The sequence below is a fragment of the Heptranchias perlo genome, chromosome 2 (genome assembly GCF_035084215.1).
Source record: "Heptranchias perlo isolate sHepPer1 chromosome 2, sHepPer1.hap1, whole genome shotgun sequence".
In the NCBI taxonomy this organism is placed as follows: Eukaryota; Metazoa; Chordata; class Chondrichthyes; order Hexanchiformes; family Hexanchidae; genus Heptranchias; species Heptranchias perlo.
The window spans coordinates 30,403,806-30,427,360 of NC_090326.1; the positions used below are offsets into that span (position 1 = coordinate 30,403,806).

General features: G+C 42.0%; 1 protein-coding gene and 1 long non-coding RNA gene across 6 annotated transcripts in view; one reads left to right on the plus strand and one right to left on the minus strand.

Annotated features, from left to right (window-relative positions):
- Positions 1 to 23,555, plus strand: part of kif13a (kinesin family member 13A) — a 268,194-nt gene that overhangs the window by 170,771 nt on the left and 73,868 nt on the right. For all 4 annotated transcript variants that reach the window (XM_068001653.1, XM_068001655.1, XM_068001654.1 and 1 more), the window contains exons 11-15: positions 295 to 507; positions 11,010 to 11,120; positions 12,759 to 12,893; positions 17,915 to 18,045; positions 20,412 to 20,498. In XM_068001653.1, coding sequence (XP_067857754.1) covers positions 295 to 507; positions 11,010 to 11,120; positions 12,759 to 12,893; positions 17,915 to 18,045; positions 20,412 to 20,498 — 677 coding nt within the window. The remainder of the gene's footprint in view (positions 1 to 294; positions 508 to 11,009; positions 11,121 to 12,758; positions 12,894 to 17,914; positions 18,046 to 20,411; positions 20,499 to 23,555) is intronic.
- Positions 8,681 to 23,555, minus strand: part of LOC137336405 (uncharacterized) — a 38,631-nt gene continuing 23,756 nt past the window's right edge. The window contains exons 4-5 of one of the 2 annotated variants that reach the window (XR_010966592.1): positions 16,604 to 16,814; positions 8,681 to 9,703 (exon numbers count right to left, since the gene is read on the minus strand). This is a non-coding gene — a long non-coding RNA (uncharacterized lncRNA). Of the gene's footprint in view, positions 9,704 to 9,795; positions 9,897 to 16,603; positions 16,815 to 23,555 lie in introns of those variants that run through there. The other variant, XR_010966593.1, reaches the window with a different exon arrangement.

Genomic DNA, 23,555 nt, shown 5'->3' on the forward strand with positions numbered 1-23,555 from the left:
ATGTTGTGGTATAACTGTTTACAAATATTATTTCAATTCTGGGTTTTCTGGTTCATTGAAATATTGTACCTAATAGCAAAACATCAATAAAATTATGCTTATAAATAGGGTAAAATATATACTGTTATTTTGAAAACCATTTTAGAAATGAACAACTAATCTGCTAGTACTGCATGCCTCTGTCATTCATAGAGTAATGTATATTCATCATTCACAGGTTATAGAAGTGCTTCTGTGTCACAAGCAAAGGGTAGATTGTGATATTGACATTGAATCTTTACATTTCTGAACTAGGACAACTTGGGAGGGAACAGTAAAACTGCCATGATAGCAACAATTAGCCCAGCTGGGGACAACTATGAAGAAACACTTTCCACACTGAGATACGCTGACCGGGCAAAGCGCATCGTGAACCATGCTGTGGTGAATGAAGATCCAAATGCCAAGATCATTCGAGAGCTACGTGAGGAAGTGGAAAAACTTAAGGAGCAACTAAGTCAGGCTGAGGTAAGGAAGTGAAGGTAAATGAGCAGCACTGGAGAGAAGCAACAGTGTGTTAATAACGTGATTTGTGTCCATAACATAAACTGTGAATTCCATGAAGTTTGCTTTATTTAGACCTGCAAGCAAAATTTTAATGTTTATTATATGTGCTTTTAGCTTTCTGGGTCTTCAGTCCTTAGTTTGGTTTTAAACAAAAGTATTTTGTTTTCATTTGACAGTTCTCCAGTATTTGTCATAATTTGATTCTGTGTGTGATAAAAAGGTTATTAATGAACACAGGCCTGCGCTGTCTCATTGTGTTGTTACTACTTTATGGAGCCAGTCTCCCTTCAGCACAGTTGGAGCCATTCATAGTGATGCTGTGCATGCAGTTTGCACTATGCAGGCACCATTTCTGCCTTGAATCAGATTACTGAATGCCTCATTTGCCAACATTGCCTCACCTTTTTTGGCAGGACAGCTTTACTAAGTGGAGTGCATTCCACAGAGGACAGTTTAAAAAGTAAAACTAATTTCTTGAAAAAGACGGAATCACTTGTCACCAGGGAGGCAAAAACATATTTTCACTGCTGCCACAGTAACTTTGAAGGACACTCACTTTACCATAGAACCATAGAAAAGATACAGCACAGAAGGGGGCCATTCAGCCCATTGTGTCCGTGCCGGCTCGAAGAACAACCAGGTGCCCATTCTAATCCCACCTTCCAGCACCCGGTCCGTAGCCCTGCAGCTTACAGCACTTTAGGAGCAAGTCCAGGTACTTTTTTTTTAAAAAAGAGTTGAGGGTCCCTGCCTCTACCACTAACCCGGGCAGCGAATTCCATACACCCACCAGGTAAAAAAGTTTTTCCTCATGTCCCCTCTAATCCTTCCGCCAATCGGCTTAAATCTATGTCCTCTAGTTCTTGAACTCTCCGCTAGGGGAAACAGGTACTTCTTGTCTACTCTATCTGGGACCCTCATAATTTTGTACACCTCATCTCCCCTCAGCCACCTCTGCTCCAAGGAAAACAACCCCAGCCTATCCAATCTCTCCTCGTAGCTGCAATTTTCAAGCCCTGGCAACGTTCTTGTAAATCTTCTCTGCACTCTCTCCAGAGCAATTACGTCCTTCCTGTAATGTGGTGACCAGAACTGCACACAATACTCCAGCTGTGGCCTAACCAGCATTTTGTACAGTTCCATCATTACATCCCTTTTGTATTCTATACCTCGGTTAATAACGGAGAGCATCCCTTATGCCTTCTTCACAACCTTATCTACCTGTACTGCCACCTTCAGGGACCTGTTCACATGCACTCCAAGGTCTCTCACTTCCTCTACCCCTCTCAATATATTTCGGTTTACTGCGTATTCCCTTTTACTGTTTGCCCTCCCTAAGTGCATTACCTCACACTTCTCCGGGTTTAACTCCATTTGCCACTTTTCCGCCCACTCCACCAACCCATTGATATCTTGGAGTCTACAGCTGTCCTCTTCACTATCAACTACATGGCCAATTTTTGTGTTGTCTGCAAATTTGCCAATCATGCCCCCTGCATTCAAGTCCAAATCATTAATATATACCACAAACAGCAAGGGACCCAACACTGAGCCCTGTGGCACACCACTGGAAATGGATTTCCATTCGCAAAGACATCCATCGACTTTTGCCCTTTGTTTCCTGTTACTGAGCCAATTTTGGATCCAATTTGCCACATTTCCGTATATCCCATGGGCTTTTACCTTTCTGACCAGTCTGCCATGTGGGACCTTGTAAAATCCATGTAGACAACATCCATTGCACTACCCTCATCAATCCTCCTGGTCACTTCCTCAAAGAATTCAATTAGATTTGTAAGGCATGATCTTCCCTGAACAAATCCATGCTGACTATCCGTGACTAAACCATGCCTTTCCAAGTGACAGTTTATCCTATCTCTCAGTATTGATTCTAATAGTTTGCCCACCACCGAGGTAAGATTGACCAGCCTATAATTGTTCGACCTTTCCCTCGTACCCTTTTTAAACAATAGTACCACGTTTGCAGTTTTCCAGTCCTCCGGTACCGCCCCTGTATCTAGTGAGGATTGGAAAATGATCCTCAGAGCATCCGCTATTTCCTTCCTGGCTTCCTTCAGTAGCCTAGGAAACAATCCATCCGGCCCTGATGACTTATCAACTTTCAAGGATTCCAGTCCCTCTAGTACTTCCTCTCTCGTTATGTTTACCGTATGTATTTCACACCTCTCCTCTTTAACTACTATGTCCAGATCATCCCTTTCCTTTATGAATACAGAAACAAAATATTCATTTAAAACTCCTTCCACATCCTCTGCTTCTATACACAAGTTACCCTTATCATCCCTGATAGGTCCCACCTTTTCCTTAGCTATCCTCTTGTTCTTAATATACTGATAAAATATCTTTGGGTTTTCTTTAATCTTACTAGCTAATATTTTTTCATGCCCTCTCTTTGCTTTCCTTATTTCCTTTTTTACGTCATCCCTGTACTTTCTATACTCCTCTAGGCTTTCTGCAGTATTTAGTTTTCTTTTTTTATTCGTTCATGGGATGTGGGCATCACTGGCGAGGCCAGCATTTATTGCCCATCCCTAATTGCCCTTGAGAAGGTGGTGGTGAGCCGCCTTCTTGAACCGCTGCAGTCCATCTGGTGAAGGTTCTCCCACAGTGCTGTTAGGAAGGGAGTTCCAGGATTTTGACCCAGTGACGATGAAGGAACTGCGAAATATTTCCAAGTCGGGATGGTGTGTGACTTGGAGGGGAACTTGCAGGTGGTGGTGTTCCCATGTGCCTGCTGCTCTTGTCCTTCCTGCTCTTGTCCTTCTAGGTGGTAGAGGTCGCGGGTTTGGGAGGTGCTGTCGAAGAAGCCTTGGTGAGTTGCTGCAGTGCATCATGTAGATGGTACACACTGCAGCCACTGTGCGCCGGTGGTGAAGGGAGTGAATGTTTAGGGTGGTGGATAGGGTGCCAATCAAGTGGGCTGCATTGTCCTGGATGGTGTCGAGCTTCTTGAGTGTTTTCTGTGACAGTCATAAGCTTTCTTTTTCTGCTTATCTTGCCCTGTATATTTCTAGTCAACCAGGGGGCTCTAAATTTGGCAGTGCCACCCTTTTTCTTTGAGGGGACGTGTCTGCATTGTACCCGTAGAATTTCACTTTTTACTGCTCCCACTGATTTCTCCTCAAGTATTTGTCCAGTCCACTTCTGCCAAATCACCTCTTAGTTCTGTAAAATTTGCCTTCCTCCAATTTAAAACATTTACTCCTGATTTAACTCTGTCCTTTTCCATAATAATGCTAAAACTAACTGAATTGTGGTCACTATCCCCAATATGGTCACCCACTGTCACTTCACCCACTTGCCCATCTTCATTTCCCAGGACTAAATCTAGAATTGCATCCCCTCTAGTTGGACTTGTCACATACTGACTAAAAAAGTTCTCCTGGACACCGATCAAAAATTTTGTGCCCTCTGTGCCCCTCACACTGTTTGAATCCCAGTTGATGTTAGGGTAGTTGAAGTCCCCTAATATTATTGCCCTCTTATTTTTGCACTGAGAAATTTGTGTATATATTTGTTCTTCTATCTCCCTTTCGCTATTCGGGAGTCTATAGTACACTCCTAGTAGTGAGACTGCCCTTTTTTTATTTCGTAGCTCAACCCATATGGCCTCGATTGATGATCCATTTAGCATATCATCCCTTCTCACAACTATAATTGATTCTTTAACCAATAATGCTACCCCCCTCCTTTTTTATCACCCACTCTATCCTGCCTGAAAACTCTATATCCAGGGATATTGAGCTGCCAATTATCCCCCTCTTTAAGCCAGGTTTCCGTTATAGCAATGATATCATGCTGCCATGTGTCTATCTGTGCCCTTAGCTCATCTGCTTTGTTTGTAATACTCCTTGCATTGAAGTATATACCCTTTAACCCTGTCAAGTTCCTGTGCTGAACACTATTTAACCTTTACTTCTTTTGCCTTTGAGTCGCTAACTACGTCACTAACTGCTTTTCTATTTCCCGTTTCCTGGTCTGAATTTGTCTTATCTGTACCTGCCCTTTGGTTCTCATCCCCCTGCCATACTAGTTTAAACCCTCCCCAACAGAACTAGCAAATGCCCCCGCGAGGATATTGGTCCTGGTTCTGCTTGGGTGCAACCCGTCCAGCTTGTACAGGTCCCGCCTTTCACAGAATCGGTCCCAATGCCTCAGGAATTTAAACCCCTCCCTCTTACACCATGTCTCAAGCCAAGCATTCATCTCATCTATTCTCCTCCTCTCCTGTGCAGCTGAGTCACTTGTGGTGCCATGGTCTTGGCCCTTGCTGCATTCCCCTGATAAGCCATCTCCCCCAACAATATCCAAAGCAGAATATCTGTTTGAGAGGGAGATGGCCCCAGGGGACTCCTGCTCTACCTGCCTAGTCCTTTTAATCTGCCGGCGGTCACTCATTTCCTTTCTGCCTGCGTAATCTTTACCTGCGGTGTGACCACCTCACTGAACGTGCTATCCACGATAATCTCAGCATCGCACCCGCAGCTCCAGCTCTGAAATGCAGTTAGCCAGTAGCTGCAGCTGGACACACTTCCTGCACACACGGTCGCCAGGGACACCGGTAGTGTCCATGACTTCCCACATAGCGCAGGAGAAGCATATCACAGGTGAGAGCTCTGCTGCCATGACTTGCCTTAGATTAAGCTCATTAGTTACTCCCAACCAACACTATACACCAGATACATCGACGACATTTTCTTTCTATGGACCCACGGCGAGGAACCACTAAAGAGACTACACGATAACATCAACAAGTTCCATCCCACCATCAAGCTCACCATGGACTACTCCTCAGAATCAGTTTCTTTCTTGGACACACGAATCTCCATCAAAGACGGGCACCTCAGCACCTCACTCTACCGCAAGCCCACGGACAACCTCACGATGCTCCACTTTTCCAGCTTCCACCCTAACCACGTCAAAGAGGCCATCCCCTATGGACAGGCCCTGCGAATACACAGGGTCTGCTCAGACGAGGAGGAACGCGATGGACACCTACAGACGCTGAAAGACGCCCTAGTAAGAACGGGATATGACGCTCGACTCATCGATCGACAGTTCCAACGGGCCACAGCGAAAAATCGCATAGACCAACACGGGACGCAACCAACAGAGTACCCTTTGTCGTCCAGTACTTCCCCGGAGCGGAGAAACTACGTCATGTTCTCCGCAGCCTTCAACATGTCATCAATGACGACGAACACCTCGCTATGGCCATCCCCACACCGCCACTACTCGCCTTTAAACAGCCACCCAACCTCAAACAGACCATCGTTCGCAGCAAATTACCTAGCTTTCAAGAGAACAGTGTCCATGCCACCATACAACCCTGCCACGGTAACCTCTGCAAGACATGCTAGATCATCGACACAGATACCACCATCACACGAGAGGACACCACCCACCAGGTGCATGGTTCATACTCCTGTGACTCGGCCAACGTTGTCTACCTCATACGTTGCAGGAAAGGATGCCCCAGAGCATGGTACATTGGCGAGACCATGCAGACGCTGCGACAACGGATGAACGGACACCGCGCAGCAATCGCCAAACAGGAGGGTTCCCGCCCAGTCGGGGAACACTTCAGCAGTCATGGACATTCAGCCACCGACCTTCGGGTAAGCGTACTCCAAGGCGGCCTTTGAGACACACGACAACGCAAAATCGTCGAGCAGAAATTGATAGCCAAGTTCTGCACCCATGAGGACGGCCTCAACCGGGATCTTGGGTTCATGTCACACTACACGTTACCCCACCAGCGAACAAATGTTATCTGTTTTTAATATAACGGGTCAGTTGCTGTCTTTTCTATGTTTCTACCTCTCTATCTCTGTTTTTTTTGGTTTTTTTGGTTTTTTTTGGTGATTTGTATATTCGGAGACCTTGCAGGTAACACCTGTCTGTCTGCACACTGATTGCCTTGGCAACGGGCAGTTGAAAAAACTGTCTGTAATCATCAAGCATTGTTCTGTGAATTATAAATGCGATTTCATTTCGAGGATTTCATTTCCAACAACGTTCACCTGACGAAGGAGGAAGCCTCCGAAAGCTTGTGAATTTTAAAATAAAATTGCTGGACTATAACTTGGTGTTGTAAAATTGTTTACAATTGTCAACCCCAGTCCATCACCGGCATCTCCACATCATCCCTTTAAGGAGTTTACTCCTTTAACTTACTCTTAATTTAGAGAATGTTAACTACACTAGGGACCTTGATTCACTAAAAAACACTACTTGCTATAACTAAATTAAGTTTAGTTTTTTTAAAAAAGAAATTAGTTTTATGCTATAAGTTACTTAGCCCACAGTCCTAAGAAAGAAGAAAACAGAACAAATACTCACCACCAACCACCTACCTGCCTTACCTGTGACGTCACACTGCAGTTTTGTGGTTGCTGTGACCCGCTCTCGGTACACTCCTCTCTGCTGTCTAAACAAATGCACCTCACCCCTCACTCACCAAATTCCCAATTTATAGACTCTGTCAAAACCAGACTCAATAGCTGCTACTCTGTGCGTTAGCAAAACCCTTCTGAATTTATGCTAGCTGGAATGCCAATCACCTGAGTCAGCCCCAGCTGACAGTAGATTACCGGTTCTAACCTGACACCTCATTAACTAGGTGATTAACTGTCACTTCAGGCTGCTTGTTTACCACTAACTGAAAACTGCAAATTAAGATTAAATTCAAGTTAAATGCTTGATGCCAAACTTAGTCAAATTTTAGATAAAGATCAACCCTTAAAAATTCCCTCACTCACCAAATTCCCAATTATAGACTCTGTCAAAACCAGACTCCATCGATAGCTGCTACTCCATGCTCCCTCACTCCTTACATCCATCCAAAGGCTACGTTTTAAAAGTTCCTTCAAATCAACTAAAATGACAGGTGCTATAAGTTGACTATCATGTTGACTATCATGTGTCACTGAGAAGTCGAATCTGATTCTCACCTGATGTGAACACATCTGCACTTCCATAGTATCCAGGTTTGGGAATCCAACTGATCTTGCCCTCCTTAAACCAAGGGGCACTGAGGACATTTGTAGCATCCCTATGGTTTGTTAGAATCATAGGAAGGTTACAGCACAGAGGTGGTCATTCGGCCCATCGAATCCACGCCAGCTCTATACAAGAGCAATCCAGGTCGTCCCACTCCCCCGCCCTATCCCCGTAGCCCTGCAATTTTTTTCCTTTCAAGTACTTAGCCAGTTCCCTTTTGAAGGCCATGATTGAATCTGCTTATGCCTCCCCCTGGGGCAGTGCATTCCAGATCCTAACCACTCGCTGTGTAAAAAAGTTTTTCCTCATGTCACCTTTGGTTCTTGTTTTTGGATACTTACTTCTTTTCTTGATTTTTCACTGGAATTGTTTATTTGTATATGTATTTAATCTGTACTCTGCTTCCATACACTCAAAAATCTGCACAAATTGATACTTATTTTATGGGGCTTCCACCTTAAACGGGATAGGTCGCATGTAAGCCACATATCATTTTTTGTGGATTTTGGGGTGTATGGAGCATTGAATTGTAAAACAGTCAGCTGTTGATGAATTTTGGAGAGTCTTGAAATCAATTTTGGAAGCCAGAAGCTGTGATTTGTGCGTTGATGGTCTTCACCGTGATTTAAATGTGCCGAACTCTGTGAATGTGTCCGTGCTGCTGTGCCATGGCTGGGTTGGTAGCTGTCCAGGCGTCTCTGCAGTCCTTGGAGGGAGTTGATAAGAGGGCAACTCCATTGCGCCAAACAGTAGGTGGGGGAGCATTGAAACAAGTCTGGTTATGAAGAATGATGGTACAGGAATAGGAGGAGTGTGCTGGATTGACATTGAGATGTCGCTCCTTTTTTTTTAAAATTCCAAGTGGCATGGAGCAGGTTTATAGTCAGGGAGGGAGGATGGGGGAGTTTTTATTCTCTGGTGGGGTAACAGTTTGTTATTTGCTCAGGAAAGGTGCAGATGAATGACTTCAACAGCTGTCAAGAGGGCTTGCAGTTGTGTCCCCTTGCTTGTCTTCAGTTGACATATCACAATAGGGGGTTGAATGGCACAATACTGAACATGGTCGCCATCATTAAGTGTAAAATACTAACAGCGTTCTACAAGTCCTGAAGCAGCAAAACCATTTTTTATTTAAAAAGTCAAAGATCGAGCTTGACAATACCAGCCTGTTACTGAAAACCGGCACCTAAACAGCAGCTGAAGAATCAGCAATGCCAGGTTTTTAGGGGGGCAGTTTGCATTCAGCGCTATTAGAGGATATCTCAGTACAAAGCCGTCTGACATTCATTTGCATGAAATTCACATTGCTGCGCTATTTTCGGCATGGTCAGGTGCACGCGCCAGAAAAGCCTTTGAAGAAGCTTTGGTGTAGTGCTACTGAGGAGCAATGGAACAGCCCCCATTTTTCCTCTGCATTGTACATATTGTTTCTCTTAAGCCAATCTGACAGAGCTTAAATTTGAAATGACTTTTTTTGGAAGACAGTGTTTATCTTTGAGTAATCAACACAGAAGATAGCTGGAGGCAGCTTTTTGGAGCATTACTAAAGGGTGTTTTCAATCACAAATAAAAAGAAAGACTTGCATTGATATAGTGCCTTTCATGACATCCCAAAGTGCTTTACAACAAATGAAGTATTTTTGAAGTGTAGTCACTGTTGTATGTAGGAAACAACCTGAGTTGAAGTGCTGGCTATTCAGAAGCAGCTCTCTGATTGTGTTGTTTTTGCAAAAAAAAAGTTGTGGAAAGGTTTCAAATCCATGTGGCCAACAGTTGTTTACAAAACTGGAAAACTATCTGATACCCAATTGTCAACTTCTGTAAATATATTCAACACAAACTCCTACCCATTAATCAATACGTTTTTCAACGATTAAACTTTTCTCGAAGCAAAACTCATCTCTCATGCATCACTTTAAATGTCTCATCCCTGCAATATGAGAGAAGTTTAAGATCCTGAAGCATCCCGAGCTATTTACATTTTACTGTGCTTTGGGAAATTCAGTCTGATCCATGGCCACTGGCAGGATAGATCGCTGGAGGTGCGAGAGTATTGGTAGAACTCTTGACTATTGTAAAGAGCGATTCTGCCCGTAGTACCCCTCACTGATCCACTTTTCATTTTAGACTGTTCCTGAAAGAAAGAAAATTGTATTAAGCCTTTATGCAGCATCCTTTAAAATTTGCTACCTTAAAGAAAGAAGAAAGAACTTGCATTTATAATGCACAGGGATTACTGCATTGTCGGAAGTGCCGTCTTTCGGATGAGACATTAAACCGAGGCCCCAACTGCGCTGTCAGGTGGACGTGAAAATGTGATTGTAGACCTATAAGATACAAGTAGAAAATGGGCAAGGCTAAAGCAAGACAAGAGACTAGGATTTTTTTCCCTCCGTTTTGTGAAGTGGGTAACGCTGTGTCTGTTGACTCATAGTTTTAAAAAGGAGCTTGTTGAGGATAAATTCAATCCCCACCTCTTATAACGGGCACGTTGGTGTTAATGTGATTTGCCCGCTATACGCGGTTAACGGTAAAACCAAAAAGGTAATTACTGTAAACAGAATATTTTTTAAAACAGGCAGTCTCGACTTAGCAACTGCCTTTCCTAATTGTTAGCAGTTACATCCAGAACCTTATCGCTAAGGTAATCGCACCTTAATGAGGCGTGAACAGCTGATTGAAATTGCCTGAAGACCTGACTTCGGCTGAAATCAGCAGAGCCTTTTAAATTGGTAAGTACAAGGTAAGTACCTATTGAACTGCCAGGAATAGTCGGCACGCTTAATACTTTATAAACGGCGCCTTTGTAATAGACTCCTATGGTAACAGCAAATGGTTAGTGCCATTTGCCCGATATATATGGCTGCCTATGCTAAGTGTGGACTGTGTAAGTGGTGGGGACTGTTTAGACAAATAGATGTTTAAATGCATCAACACAATAGAGTGAACACCTTGCTTGTTCAATAATATGGATTGTGATGTGAGACTGACATTTGGGAGTCCTTCACCATTTGACCAGTGGGGTGGCTGACGAGCTTTATTCTCTTTATAAAATTTTCTCTGCAGTTGTTTTATCTCCTTCAGGAGATTAAATAATTTGGGCAGTGGTGGGGGGTGGGGGGAAGCCATGAAAAGCTCAAAACAAATCTACTCTTCTGAAAAGAGTAGAATTGATCAGATGAAAACCATTTTCTCTCTCAACATTTTGTGCCCAAGAGGCAAAGGGGCAGAGTTGTAACTCGCTATACCTTCTAATATTCATACACATGTGGTTATCCTGAAAATCAGCTGAAGATTCACTTTGTTGCCTGTGCACGAGTGAAAAGTTGCAAGCTATGACTGAGATAAATTTGGTTTCTCAGTACAGTTGTTCAATTGTAATTACTTGTATTAGAGTATGGTAGGAATGGTCTCTTTTTTTTCCCCCCCCTGTCATTTAGGCAATGAAAGCTCCTGAGCTCAAAGAGAAATTAGAGGAATCTGAAAAACTCATCAAAGACCTGACTGTCACCTGGGAGGAGAAACTGAGGAAAACTGAAGAAATTGCACAGGTTTGTAAGTGGGGGAAAGTTAATACAAGGGTTTGATCACATTATTATTCTTATGTTCTAGGTACTGATTTTCAGAATAAAAAAAAACTTGCATACTTGCTGCCAAAGTACCTAGTCATCGGTTGTTTTTTTTAAAAATAAAACACATTCCTTTTTTGGTGCCATGAAGTTTTCTCCCTGCGGTTAGAGGGCAGGTGTCATTCCCCTACATTTCCAACACAGCCGCTCTGAGGAGGTGTGAATTAATGAACAGCAGCTGATTCTTCCCTCCAGTTTTCTCTTTCATTTGAACAAAGGGTGCCTGACCTCCATTCCACCTTTCTCCCCAGCATCATTACTTCATGTGATGGTGTCAACCAGAATGTTTGTATTTTTACTTTAACATGAAGCGTTTTTACTGTACCTGTTACCCAATAAAAACATATTCTTGCATTAGATTCTTTAATGTTCATATTTTATAAGATTCCGTAACCATAATAGGTTTACAAACAAAAGCAGGAATTTGGTTCAAGAAATTGTCAATTTCAGGCGCAGCCTCTTGCAATAAAAAATGTTGGACTGTGTTCACATGAATAAATCTCTTGCCTTTTCTCTTTACATTAACATTACTTTTTGGAGAAAGGGATTGTAGGGGGGGGGATCCACAAGCTCTGAGACTACTTCAGAGTTCTCCTGTTCCAGCACATAGTGAAGTGGCTAAATTCATATTTTGTACTATGGTTGGAAACACAGTTGATTTTTCCATTAACTGTGCTGATGGAGATTCACTGTTTGATTCTGTGCATTCACAGACATGTGAACCTTCTCCAAACTTCAGTGCGGTATTTTCTGACAATGGCAACATTAGTTTGAATTTTCAACTGCAAATATTGGAAAGATGATTAATTGTTTAAATGGATTTTTTTTGCTACAAACTTAACTAAGCCAGAGTTGGGGCCCAGGCATTTTTTTTGATGGGGGTTGTGGAGAATGAGATTTTAAATTACGCCGAATAATATGTCATTTGAGCTATTCAGAGTTCAATGTGTGGTTCAACAATTTTACTTGCGTTTGCTCCCTTTCAAACTAAGATTGTTTTTTTAAATCTTGTTACCCATGAATTTCTGTGACATTTGATTAAAGCTGAACTGGATTAGATTTATTGGTAGCTACTGTGACTGCACAGTATGAGGATTTTCTTTAATTTAAAGTCAAAGTGAAGAGAAATGTGCTAATTCTACAAATGTGTCTCCGAGAAAACAAAATTGAATTTGGCAAGTATTTTCTAAGCAGCCTGTGCTTTGTTTTTGCATGAAAAGGTTGCCTTTGTTGGAGTATATAGCTTTTTTAAAATTAGGAGCTGTGATCAGGTTTACAAGAGAGATTTAATGCAAGTCTTTGTGTGGAGGTGACTTAAAACTATTACTGCTAAAGGATCCAGGCAGGCTTTTATATTCAAGACTCATTAATTACAGTAGACCTGACTTGATTCATGGAATCTGTGCAATTTTCTCTGCTGTAACCAAATAACTCTCCTCATATCTTTTTAAATCACCAAATAAAAGGACAGATGTTTGCTTTGAATTGCCAGGGTGAAGCTTTCTCATTCTAATTTTGAAGGAGTTAATCTGTTTTGTAATTTTGTTGTGTTGTCTGCAGGAGAGGCAAAAGCAGCTTGAGAGTATGGGTATTTCTCTCGAGTCCTCTGGCATCAAAGTTGGGGATGACAAATGCTTTCTGGTCAACCTGAATGCTGACCCTGCACTCAATGAACTTCTTGTCTATTACTTGAAGGTGAGCATGTGTAGCACTGTTGACAATGCTATAGATACCATACATTTCATGTTTTAGCTTGGAAGGTTTCTTCCCTAAGGGTGCTACGTAAAATATGTAGCAGTCTCAACCCAGTTCCTAGTTAGGTGCAAGCCCACACCGCAAAGCAGAACCAATTTGGTTTTCTCATCTGGCTACAGAAATGAAAAATGTCACACTGATGTTCTTCTGGGTTGGGACAGAGGCACATTTTTGGAACATTTTTTCCTTCAGCTACCTAGCCCCTAAGCTCTGGAATTCCCCCCCCCCCCCCCCCTAAACCTCTCCACCTTTCCTCCTTTAAGAAGCTCCTTAAAACCTTCCTACCTTCTGGTGCAAAAACACAAAAGGAAATGCAGCCCAACCATGACTAACAAAATAAATTAAGGATAGTATTAGATCCAAAGAGGAGACATATAAAGTTGCCAGAAAAAGTAGCAAGCCTGAGGATTGGGAGCAGTTTAGAATTCAGCAAAAAAGGACCAGGAGATTGATTAACAGGGGAAAAATAGAGTATGAGAGTAAACTTGCAAGGAACATAAAAGTGGACTGTAAAAGCTTCTACAAGTATGTAAAAAGAAAAAGATTAGTGAAGACAAATGTAGGTCCCTTACAGTCAGAAATGGGAGAATTTATAATGGGGAACAAGGAAATGGCAGAGCAATTAAACAAATACTTTGGTTCTGTCTTCACGGAAAAGGACACAGATAACTTCCCAGAAATGCTAGGGAACCAAGGGACTAGTGAGGAGGAATTAAAGGAAATTAGTGTTAGTAAAAAAGTGCTGGAGAAATTAATGGGACTGAAAGCCGATAAATCCCCAGGACCTGATAATCTGCATCCGAGAGTACTAAAAGAGGTAGCCATGGAAATAGTGGATGCATTAGTTGTCATCTTCCAAAATTCCATAGATTATGGAACAGTTCCTGCAGATTGGAGGGTGGCAAATATAACCCCACTATTTAAAAAAGGAGAGAGAGAAAACAGGGAACTACAGACCGGTTAGCCTAACATCAGTAGTAGGGAAATGCTAGAGTCTATTATAAAGGATGTGATAACAGGTCACTTAGAAAATCTCAATGGGATTAGACAAAGTCAACATGGATTTATGAAAGGGAAATCGTGTTTGACAAACCTACTGGAGTTTTTTGAGGATGTAATTGGTAGAATAGATAAGGGAGAACCAGTAGTTGTGGTTTATTTGGATTTTCAGAAGGCCTTTGATAAAGACCCACATAAGAGGTTAGTTTGCAAAATTAAAGCACATGGGATTGGTGGTAACATACTGGCATGGATTGAAAACTGGTTAACAGAGAGTAGGAATAAATGGGTCTTTTTCGGGGTGGCAGAGGGGTACCGCAGGGATCAGTGCTTGGGCCCCAGCTATTCACAATATATATCAATGATTTGGATGAGGGAACCAAATGTAATATTTCCAAGTTTGCTGACGACACAAAACTAGGTGGGATCGTGAGTTGTAAGGAGGATGTAAAGAGGCTTCAAGGCAATTTAGACGAGTTGAGTGAGTGGGCAAATACATGGCAGATGCAGTATAATGTGGATAAATGTGAAGTTATCCACTTCGGAAGGAAAAACAGAAAGGCAGAGTATTATTTAAATGGTGATAGATTGGGGAATGTTGATGTACAAAGGGACCTGGGTGTCCTTGTACACCAGTCACTGAAAGTAAACATGCAGGTGCAGCAAGCAGTTAGGAAGGCAAATTGTATGTTGGCCTTCATTGCAAGAGGATTTGAGTACAGGAGCAAGGATGTCTTACTGCAGTTATACAGGGCCTTGGTGAGACCACACCTGGAGTATTGTGTGCCGTTTTGGTCTCCTTACCTAAGAAAGGATATACTTGCCATAGAGGGAGTGCAGCGAAGATTCACCAGACTGATTCCTGGGATGGCAGGACTGTCGTATGAGGAGAGATTGGGTCGACTCGGCCTGTATTCACTAGAGTTTAGAAGAATGAGAGGGGATCTCATTGAAACATATAAAATTCTGACAGGGAGGATGTTTCCCCCGGCTGGGGGGGTCTAGAACAAGGGGTCACAGTCTCAGGATACGGGGTAGGACATTTAGGACTGAGATGAGGAGAAATTTCTTCACTCAGAGGGTGGTGAACCTGTGGAATTCTCTACCGCAGAAGGCTGTGGAGGCCAAGTCACTGAATATGCTTAAGAAGGAGCTAGATAGATTTCTAGACGCAAAAGGCAGCAAGGGATATGGGGAGAGAGCGGGAATGTGGCATTGAGATAGAGGATCAGCCATGATCATATTGAATGGCGGAGCAGGCACGAAGGGCCGAATGGCCTACTCCTACTCCTATTTTCCATGTCTTTGACCAAGCTTTTCGTCACCTGTCCTGAGATCTCTTTCTGTGACCTGGTGTCAAATTTTGTCTGATAACGCTCCTGTGAAGTGCCTTGGGACGTTTCCCTACCTTAAAAGTGCTGTATAAATGCAAGTTGTAGAATTATGTAGAGTGTAATTACAAGGAAATTACAGCGTGGAAACAGGCTGTTTAGTCCAACCAGCCTGTATTGCTGTTCATCCTCCACAGAGTAGAGGGAATGTTACTCTGCATCTAACCACACTTAGGACTGCGTGATATTGGCATTGGGTAACTGGAAAGGTTATTGTTCCATTCTGCAACACTTAACCCTCATATTGATGAGCACAAAATTCACACAAAAATGTTTGGAGAGTGGACCTGAGACATAGGTGAGCAAGATATGCTACACCTGTTAGAAACAAAAGTGCCTGTTATGAGAGCACACGTGATGTGTATTGCTTGATAAAACAAATAAATTGGATTATGTGTATACATGTTTATAATTGCATGTAAAATACTAGCACGAGGTAAAACATACATACGTAAAGTATAGTGATAGAACATAGATAATCTCAAGGCTAGAAAAGACCAAAACTTAGAAAATACTTATGGCTGGTTAATTGTGCCCAAAAAATTAGAAACAATTTCTGCTCCCTTGATCTCCAGGGTTTCAGTCTCTGCCCTTGGCACGAACCTCCATTCAGGCCCCACGCCTGCCAGTATTGGCCAGGTACACGGTGAGACCAGAGCAGCCATGGATTTTTGATGCCCATTGGTCCAACTGGGCAGCCTAGTTGTAACCGATGACGTGTTTCTCTTCGAGATACTGGTCTATTTTGACCTTGAAGAGATCTAAGATACTTCCCCCTACAACCTCCCTTTTCCAAAAACTGACCACCCTCTCAGTGAATTGATGCTTTCTTACATTCTACCAAAAAACTATTTTTTTTCCACTTTTAATCCTCTTTTAATCAGCTATGTCCTTCCTGAGGTAAGAGTTCCAGAACTGCTTGTAATACTCCTGGTGCGGCCTGATCGACACTCTGTATGCTGGCAGGATAACCTCTTTTGATTCACAATCTATTCCTCTTGTTATACAAGCTAACATCTCATTTATTTTCTTGATAGCAGCTATACTTTGGCTTGAGGTATTGAGGGATTTACCTACCATAACTCCTAAATCCCTTTCCTGATTAGTTTTTGTCAGTATTTTCCCATTAATCCCATAATCCCTCTGCTTATTTTGTATCCCTTAGTACATGGCTTTGCACCTAGCTATATTAAACTGCATCTGCCAATTGTTGACCCACCTCCCCCAACAGTTTCAAGTCCCCCTCCAGCTTTTCCCTACCTTCCACAGTATTGACCATCCCTGCGATTTTGATGTCATCCACAAGCTTTGGGATGAAGTTGCAGACACCCTCTTCCGAATCACATGAAACTGTTGGAGTGCCCAACACAGCAGGTCCCTGTTTGTCGTGCTTCTCCGGTCAGAATTCTTTCCATTCACGCAGAATTTCTGTTTCCAATCACCCAGCACCAATTCAATCTATCTCTGCACACTGCCACCAAAACCACAATTAAAAGAAGAGTCAAGATGGAATTTTACTGTGAAGTCTTAATTTTGTTATGCATCATAAGTATAACATTTTGTTTAACAATTGTATATTTGGACAATGTGCTTCCTCTAGCTCAATGAACTGATTGTTAAAATCAGATCGCCATGTGATGAAGGATAGCATACTGGAGTCTGGTATTTAGTTGTTTCCAACCTTTATTCATAGAGACTCCCCTTACACACACACACCATACCCCAGCTGAGCTCTCTTATAAAAAAGGATTTGAGAGTCCCCAATTGATACCCACCACCTGAATACAATTAACACTAATTGATATAAATCATACAGTTAACACTGATATCCAGTAGGGTATGTGAAATCAGTCACAAAACATTCTAAACAAAGTGTGGGATATAAAGCAGGGAAAATGCTAAATAATAGAATTTTCTCGTGCTTATGTGCAATTGACTCTACTCCACGTACTTGAGTGAGACTTGTGGGTGTAGCCTCCCACCCTGCCCTTGTGGTTGACGAGGCTTGGTGTTTACATACGGTGCGATCGCACCCCACCTTGCCAACTTTTCACTACTTTTACTTCATATTGAGTTTGAGCAGAATTAATGCCTGACTGTTTTCTCCCCCATCCATCTCCTTCCCCGTACTAGCAGGAAGGATGTCCCATAATCTTTTCCATAGTATCTACATTGTAAAATCACCCCTCCTTTTCTCACAATAAATTTTGTTTTCTGCAACTTTGAGAGAGCAAATTCTGCCGGTTTGAATGCACTTATTAAAGTCTAATTGTAAGTTATTTAAATGTACTGTTATTTCTGTAGCTGTTTTATGTAATTATTTTTGCTTCATATTTTGTAATTGCCACTGACCCTGGCTTTAAGTTATTTCTTGACTATATGTTTTAATTAGAAAAAAAATGGTTGCATTTAAACATTTGGCAAGACAGCATTGGTGTTTACAGCATGCATGGAAACACTGATACTTCAGGCTGGGTTACTGAAGTGGTGTACTGCACTATACATGTATTCTGTGAATATTTATAGCCAAGTATCAGGTGCTGACCTTTAAGCTTCTGATATTTCTAACAGGATCACACCAGAGTCGGTGCAGATGAATCTCAGGACATTCAGCTGTGTGGAATTGGAATCCAGCCCGAGCATTGTCTCATTGACATTACAGCAGATGGGGATGTTATTCTCAGCCCAAATGAAAATGCCAGGTAATCAGTCTATATCGAAACTATCAGATAAAGGCAAACTCCTGCACAATAGCTTAGTTTGTGGTTTCAGCAATACAGCCATCAATAAAGGCTGAATAAAGCCCAGAGTAGTGCAACCATATCGAATCTGAGAAAGGGAGGCAGTGTGACAAGTTAAGAACAGAATTTTTTGGAAACATACAGCAGGTCTGTCAGTATCTGAAAAGAGAAAGGCCAAGTTAATGTTTCAGGTGTAGACCATTCAAAGGGTCACATGGGCAGTCAGTAACCTGTCTTCTCTCTTCAGATGCTGACTTGTCCATGTGTGTATTCCCAACATTTTCTGTTCCATTTGACTGCCAGCTTTTCTTATCCGTTAATAATGTCTACTTTCTTAAATGTGTTGTATACGGTTTTCTTCTAAATTTGATTACCTTATGGAATTCTGTTTAAAGGTTTGTGTACTTGATCATGTCTATTCAGTGTCTCTGACCTCTGACTAAAAATTGCGAGCGGGATCTGGATTTGTAGCATCTTCTACCTCTTAAAGTTAGGATTTATTTGTCGCAGTACTGGCTGCCTTCATCTGCTAGTGATCATTGCCCAATAAAAGTGGATGTCCTTGAGGTGGCTGTCATTTTTATTCCCATCCGTTGACTATCCTGCCATAATCAGAAAATGTGGGTCTAACACTGATCTGCCTTTTCAATGATACAGACTAGGTTCATGTTCACTCTAGAAAGATTGGAGGTCACTTTCTTGTTAAATTAATTTGAGTATTCCCAATTTAATACTTAGCACCAATGATTCTTTGTAGCAAAAAAAAAATCAATGTTAAAGTACAAAATTCATGGGCCTTTTATTCTTATAGCTGATATAGCAGAGTGTGAAAATGGGAGTGCTCCATCGGTAAAGATGAGAGGGGGACTTTGTAGAGGCTGGGGATTGAGGTGTGCTGTGATATTTACCTTGTACTGTACTTGTAACAAATCTATAGTATACCTGGGTATGCCTGATGCTGTTATTAGAAGTGTCTCATGGAAAAATGTTCCAATTTAAGTTTTGCATCATGCTCCCATTGGCAGACTCAGTAACCGATCCATTACTTGCATTTCCACTAGTGCTGCATTGATACTATCTGGATCTTATGATGTAATCTGTGACTTTGATCATTTCAAGTCCAAACCTATATTGGAAGTTTGCCAATGTTAGTATGGGTTGCAAGGGACTGGCTACCACATAGGTGGAGTGCATGTCAATATGTCCTCTGATTTGTACCTTCAGGGGTAACTTACTCTACTGTTAGTAATTAATATTAATGCATTCGATAGCAAGTATGCCAACATGAAGCCCTCAACTTGGTGAAGTACATTCAAAAATGTACATTAATCTTTTCTTAACTGTTGCATACAGTGCTTGTTTTACTGGATTAGTGAGGGTAGAAGCCAAAGTTGGGTTTAGTCTGAGAAATTTGAATCTGTTCTTTAGGATATGGCCGACTTACAGTAGATTTTGAAAACAGTAGACCGACAGAATGGTACAGAAATGTCCTCAGAGGGTCCCAGTCTCAACTGTGGCATTATTATGGGGACCAATAGGAGCCTGGTGCATTCCCCAAAGCAAAGGAGGGAAATCAGGGTACAAGTTGCTCATGCACCCCCTGTTATCAAGCTGAAGCGTTGCAGTGATCTGGGATGGGGAGGGAAATAAGCAAACCTGTGACTGATCATTAAAAATGTATTTTAAAAAGCTCTATTTATTGATTTCTGTTGTATCTGCTTCTCATCCCTAATAAAGCATTTTACTAAAAAAATCTTTTTTTTTCAGTTTGAGTTTATAGTAAAGTTGTGGAACAACCAGAATCCTATAAATATATATGAAACAATACATTGGAAACACATCTATTTTCCTACAGATTGAAGTACATTAACTCAACTGTATTTATTATGTAAAGCACACAAATCTTGTTCATCTAGCCGGATGTGATGTCTCTGTCATTTGTCCTTTTTTGAGTTAATACTTCAGTTTGTTCTCACTGGTTTTGAAGTGTTGCTTCTCTCTCTTTCACTTAATTATTATACTACCAAAGGATGACATTAGGATACAGCACTCCTGGCCTGTGAATCCATAAATAAACGTATCACCTCAGTAATTGTAAAAACAGATTGCCAGACTTTATCCAAGCTTCCCAAGTGTGGTCTCATTTGATGCTCAACTATTCTGAAAATAGCCAAAATGGACCCTGGTCTCTAATCTACAGAAGCAATGTCACAAAGATGACTAACATTATTTATTTGTATCATTCCATGGCTCATCACAAGACATGGAGACAGTTAATGTTGGAGTGTGAACCCTGAATTTCAGATAATTAAACTTTCTTTTCTCAGAACCTGCTTGAATGGTGCTGTGTTGTGTGCTCCCAACTCTCTCTGGCATGGGGACAGAATTCTATGGGGAAATAACCACTTCTTTAGGTACGTCACGTTCTAGTTCAAATGTATGTATTTTTAAAAAATTTTTAGTCGATCTCCAATTCTTCATGAGCAATTTTTAAAAAATCTTTCTTCCTTTAAACTTTTCTGCTTCTCTCCACTCTACTACTTTCCTTCTCCTCTCTCATCCTGTTGGTCTTTGTTTCCCCAGTTCTGTGCGCCTCTCACCCTTTCATTGAACATGTACCTTTGTGTAAGCCTCTCCTTGCCTGTCTTCCCTCTGTCTATTTCCTCCTCTACCTGCCTCATGAAATGAAAGAATTTTTTCGTGTTTGTTATATGTTAGAAGTTTGCTATATGTTTAGTTTTTTGTATCTAGTGAGAGTGGGTTGGGGAGCTGTCATGGCAGCTGTATCTTAGAATTTTTTAGTGCGATGTAATTGGGGAGAAAATTGAAATTGTGGAGAAGGATTTGGCATATAATTGGCAAATAACAAAAGTAGAAAATATCAATGGAAAGGAGAAAAACACAACTTGTGAGGAAGAAGAAAATTCATCTTGTTTGGCGTAGATGATAGGCTTAGTGTAAGAGAAATTTTCTTATAAAGGTTTGTTTGAATAATCATTAAATTTTTGCAACAGCCTTTAGTGTCTTATCTATATATTTTAAAGAAACTTTGTTGAAGGGGCTCATTGGTTAAAGCACAATGTCCTTCCATCTTGGGAGACTTGGGTTCAAATCCAGCCTAGACTGATAGGAACAGGAGTAGGCCATTCAGCCCCTCGAGCCTGTTCCGCCATTCAGTTAGATCATGGTTAGTCTGTACCTCAACTCCATTTACCTGCCTTTGATCCATATCCCTTGGTACCACTACCTAATAAATTTGTCGATCACAGTCTTGATTATTTCAATTGTCCCAGCATCCACAGCCTTTTGGGCGAGAGAATTCCACATTTCCACATTTCCACTAACCTTTGTATGAAGAAGTGCTTCCTGATTTCACTCCCGAATAGCCTAGCTCTAATTTTGAGATTGTGCCCCCTTGTTCTGGATTCCCTCACCCAAGAAATAGTTTCTTTGAATTTACTCTGTCGAGCCCTTTTATCATTTTAATCACCTCCAATTAGATCTCCCCTCAACCTTCTAAATTCAAGTGAATACAACCCCAAGTGTATGCAATCTGTACTCATAATTAACCTTTTGAGCCCCGGGATCATTCTGGTAAACATGCGCTATACTTCCTCCAAGGTCAGTATATCCTTCCTGCAGTGCAATGCCCATAACTGAACACAGTACTCCAGATAGGGTCTGACCAAGGCTCTACGCAACTGAAGTATAACTTCCTCCTGCTTGTATTCTAACCCATTTGAGATAAAGGCCAACATTCCATTGGCCTTTTTGATCACCTTTTTTACTTGTGCACTAGCTTTGAGATTTGTGTACCAGGACACCCAAATCCCTTTGCTCCTCCACAATTTCTAGTCTCTCGCCATTAAGAAAATATTCCGATTTGTCTTTCTTGGATCCAAAGTGGATGACCTCACACTTCCGCACATTGAACTCCATCTGCCACGGTTTTGCCAACTCAGTTAATCTGTCTATGTTCCTTTGTAACTTCCTGCTTCCGTCTATGCAACTTACTGTGCCTCCTAATTTCGTGTAATCTGCAAACTTGGATATACAACTCTCTATTCTTTGATCCAAATCATTGATATATATGATGAAAAGCTGAGGCCCAGTACAGATCCCTATGGAACACCACTTGTCACATTCTGCCAATCAGTGTACATTCTCTCCTCCATTGTCCAGCTGGGTGGACTGCCCTCACCTGGTTCCATTTCTACCTATCCAGTCGCAACCAAAGAATCACCTAAAATGACTTCTCATCCCACTCCCGCACCGTTACCTCTGGAGTCCTCCAAGGATCTATCCTTGACCCCATCCTATTTCTCATCTACATGCTGCCTCTCGGCGACATCATCTGAAAACACAACCTCAGATTCCACATGTACGTTGACAACACCCAGCTCCACATCACCATCACCTCTCTCGACCCCTCCACTGCCTCTAATTTGTCACATTGCTTATCTGACATTCGGTATTGGATGAGCAGAAATTTCCTCCAATTAAATATTGGGAAGACCAAAGCCATTGTCTTCGGTCCCTGCCACAAACTCCGTTCCCTAGCCATCAACTCCTTTCCTCTCCCAGGCCACTGTCTGAGGCTGAACCAGACTGTTCACAATCTTGGCATCCCATTTGACCCTGAGCTGAGTTTCTGACCCCATATCCTCTCTATCATCAAAACCGCCTACTTCCACTTCCATGATATCACCCATCTCTGCCCCGTCTTAGCTCATCTGCTGCTGAAACCCTCATCCATGCCTTTGTTACCTCTAGACTCGACTATTCCAATGCTCTCCTGGACGGCCTCCTGCCTTGCACCCTCCGTAAACTTGAGCTCATCCAAAACTCTGCTGCCTGTATCCTAACTCCCACCAAGTCCCGTTCACCCATCACCCTTGCTGACCTACATTGGCTCCCGATTTGGCAACGCTTCAATTTTAAAACTTCTCAGCCTTGTTTTCAAATCCCTCCATGGCCTCGCCCCTCCCTATCTCTGTAACCTCCTCCAGTCCTACAACCCTCCGAGCTCTCTGCGCTCCTCCAATTCTTGCCTCTTGCGCATCCCCGCTTTTCTTTCATTCACCGTTGGTGGCTGTGCCTTCAGCTGCCGAGGCCCTAAGCTCTGGAATTCCCTCTCTAAACCCCTCCACCTCCCTATCTCTCTCTCTCCTCCTCCAAGCTTTTGGTCGCCTGTCCTAATATTTCTATGTGGCTCGGTGTCAAATTTTGTTTGATAATCGCTCCTTGGGACGTTTTGCTTCATTAAAGGTGCTTAATAAATGCAAGTTGTTACCCATATCCCTGTCTCCTACCTCCTAACCAATTACCAACCCATGTTCCAAGGTCGCCTCCAGCCCAGTGTGTTCTCATTTCTGGTAATAATCTCTTGTCCGGAACCTTTTCAGATGCCTTCCGGAAGTCCATATAGACAATATGCATAGACACACTCTTATCCATCTTGTTGAAATTTT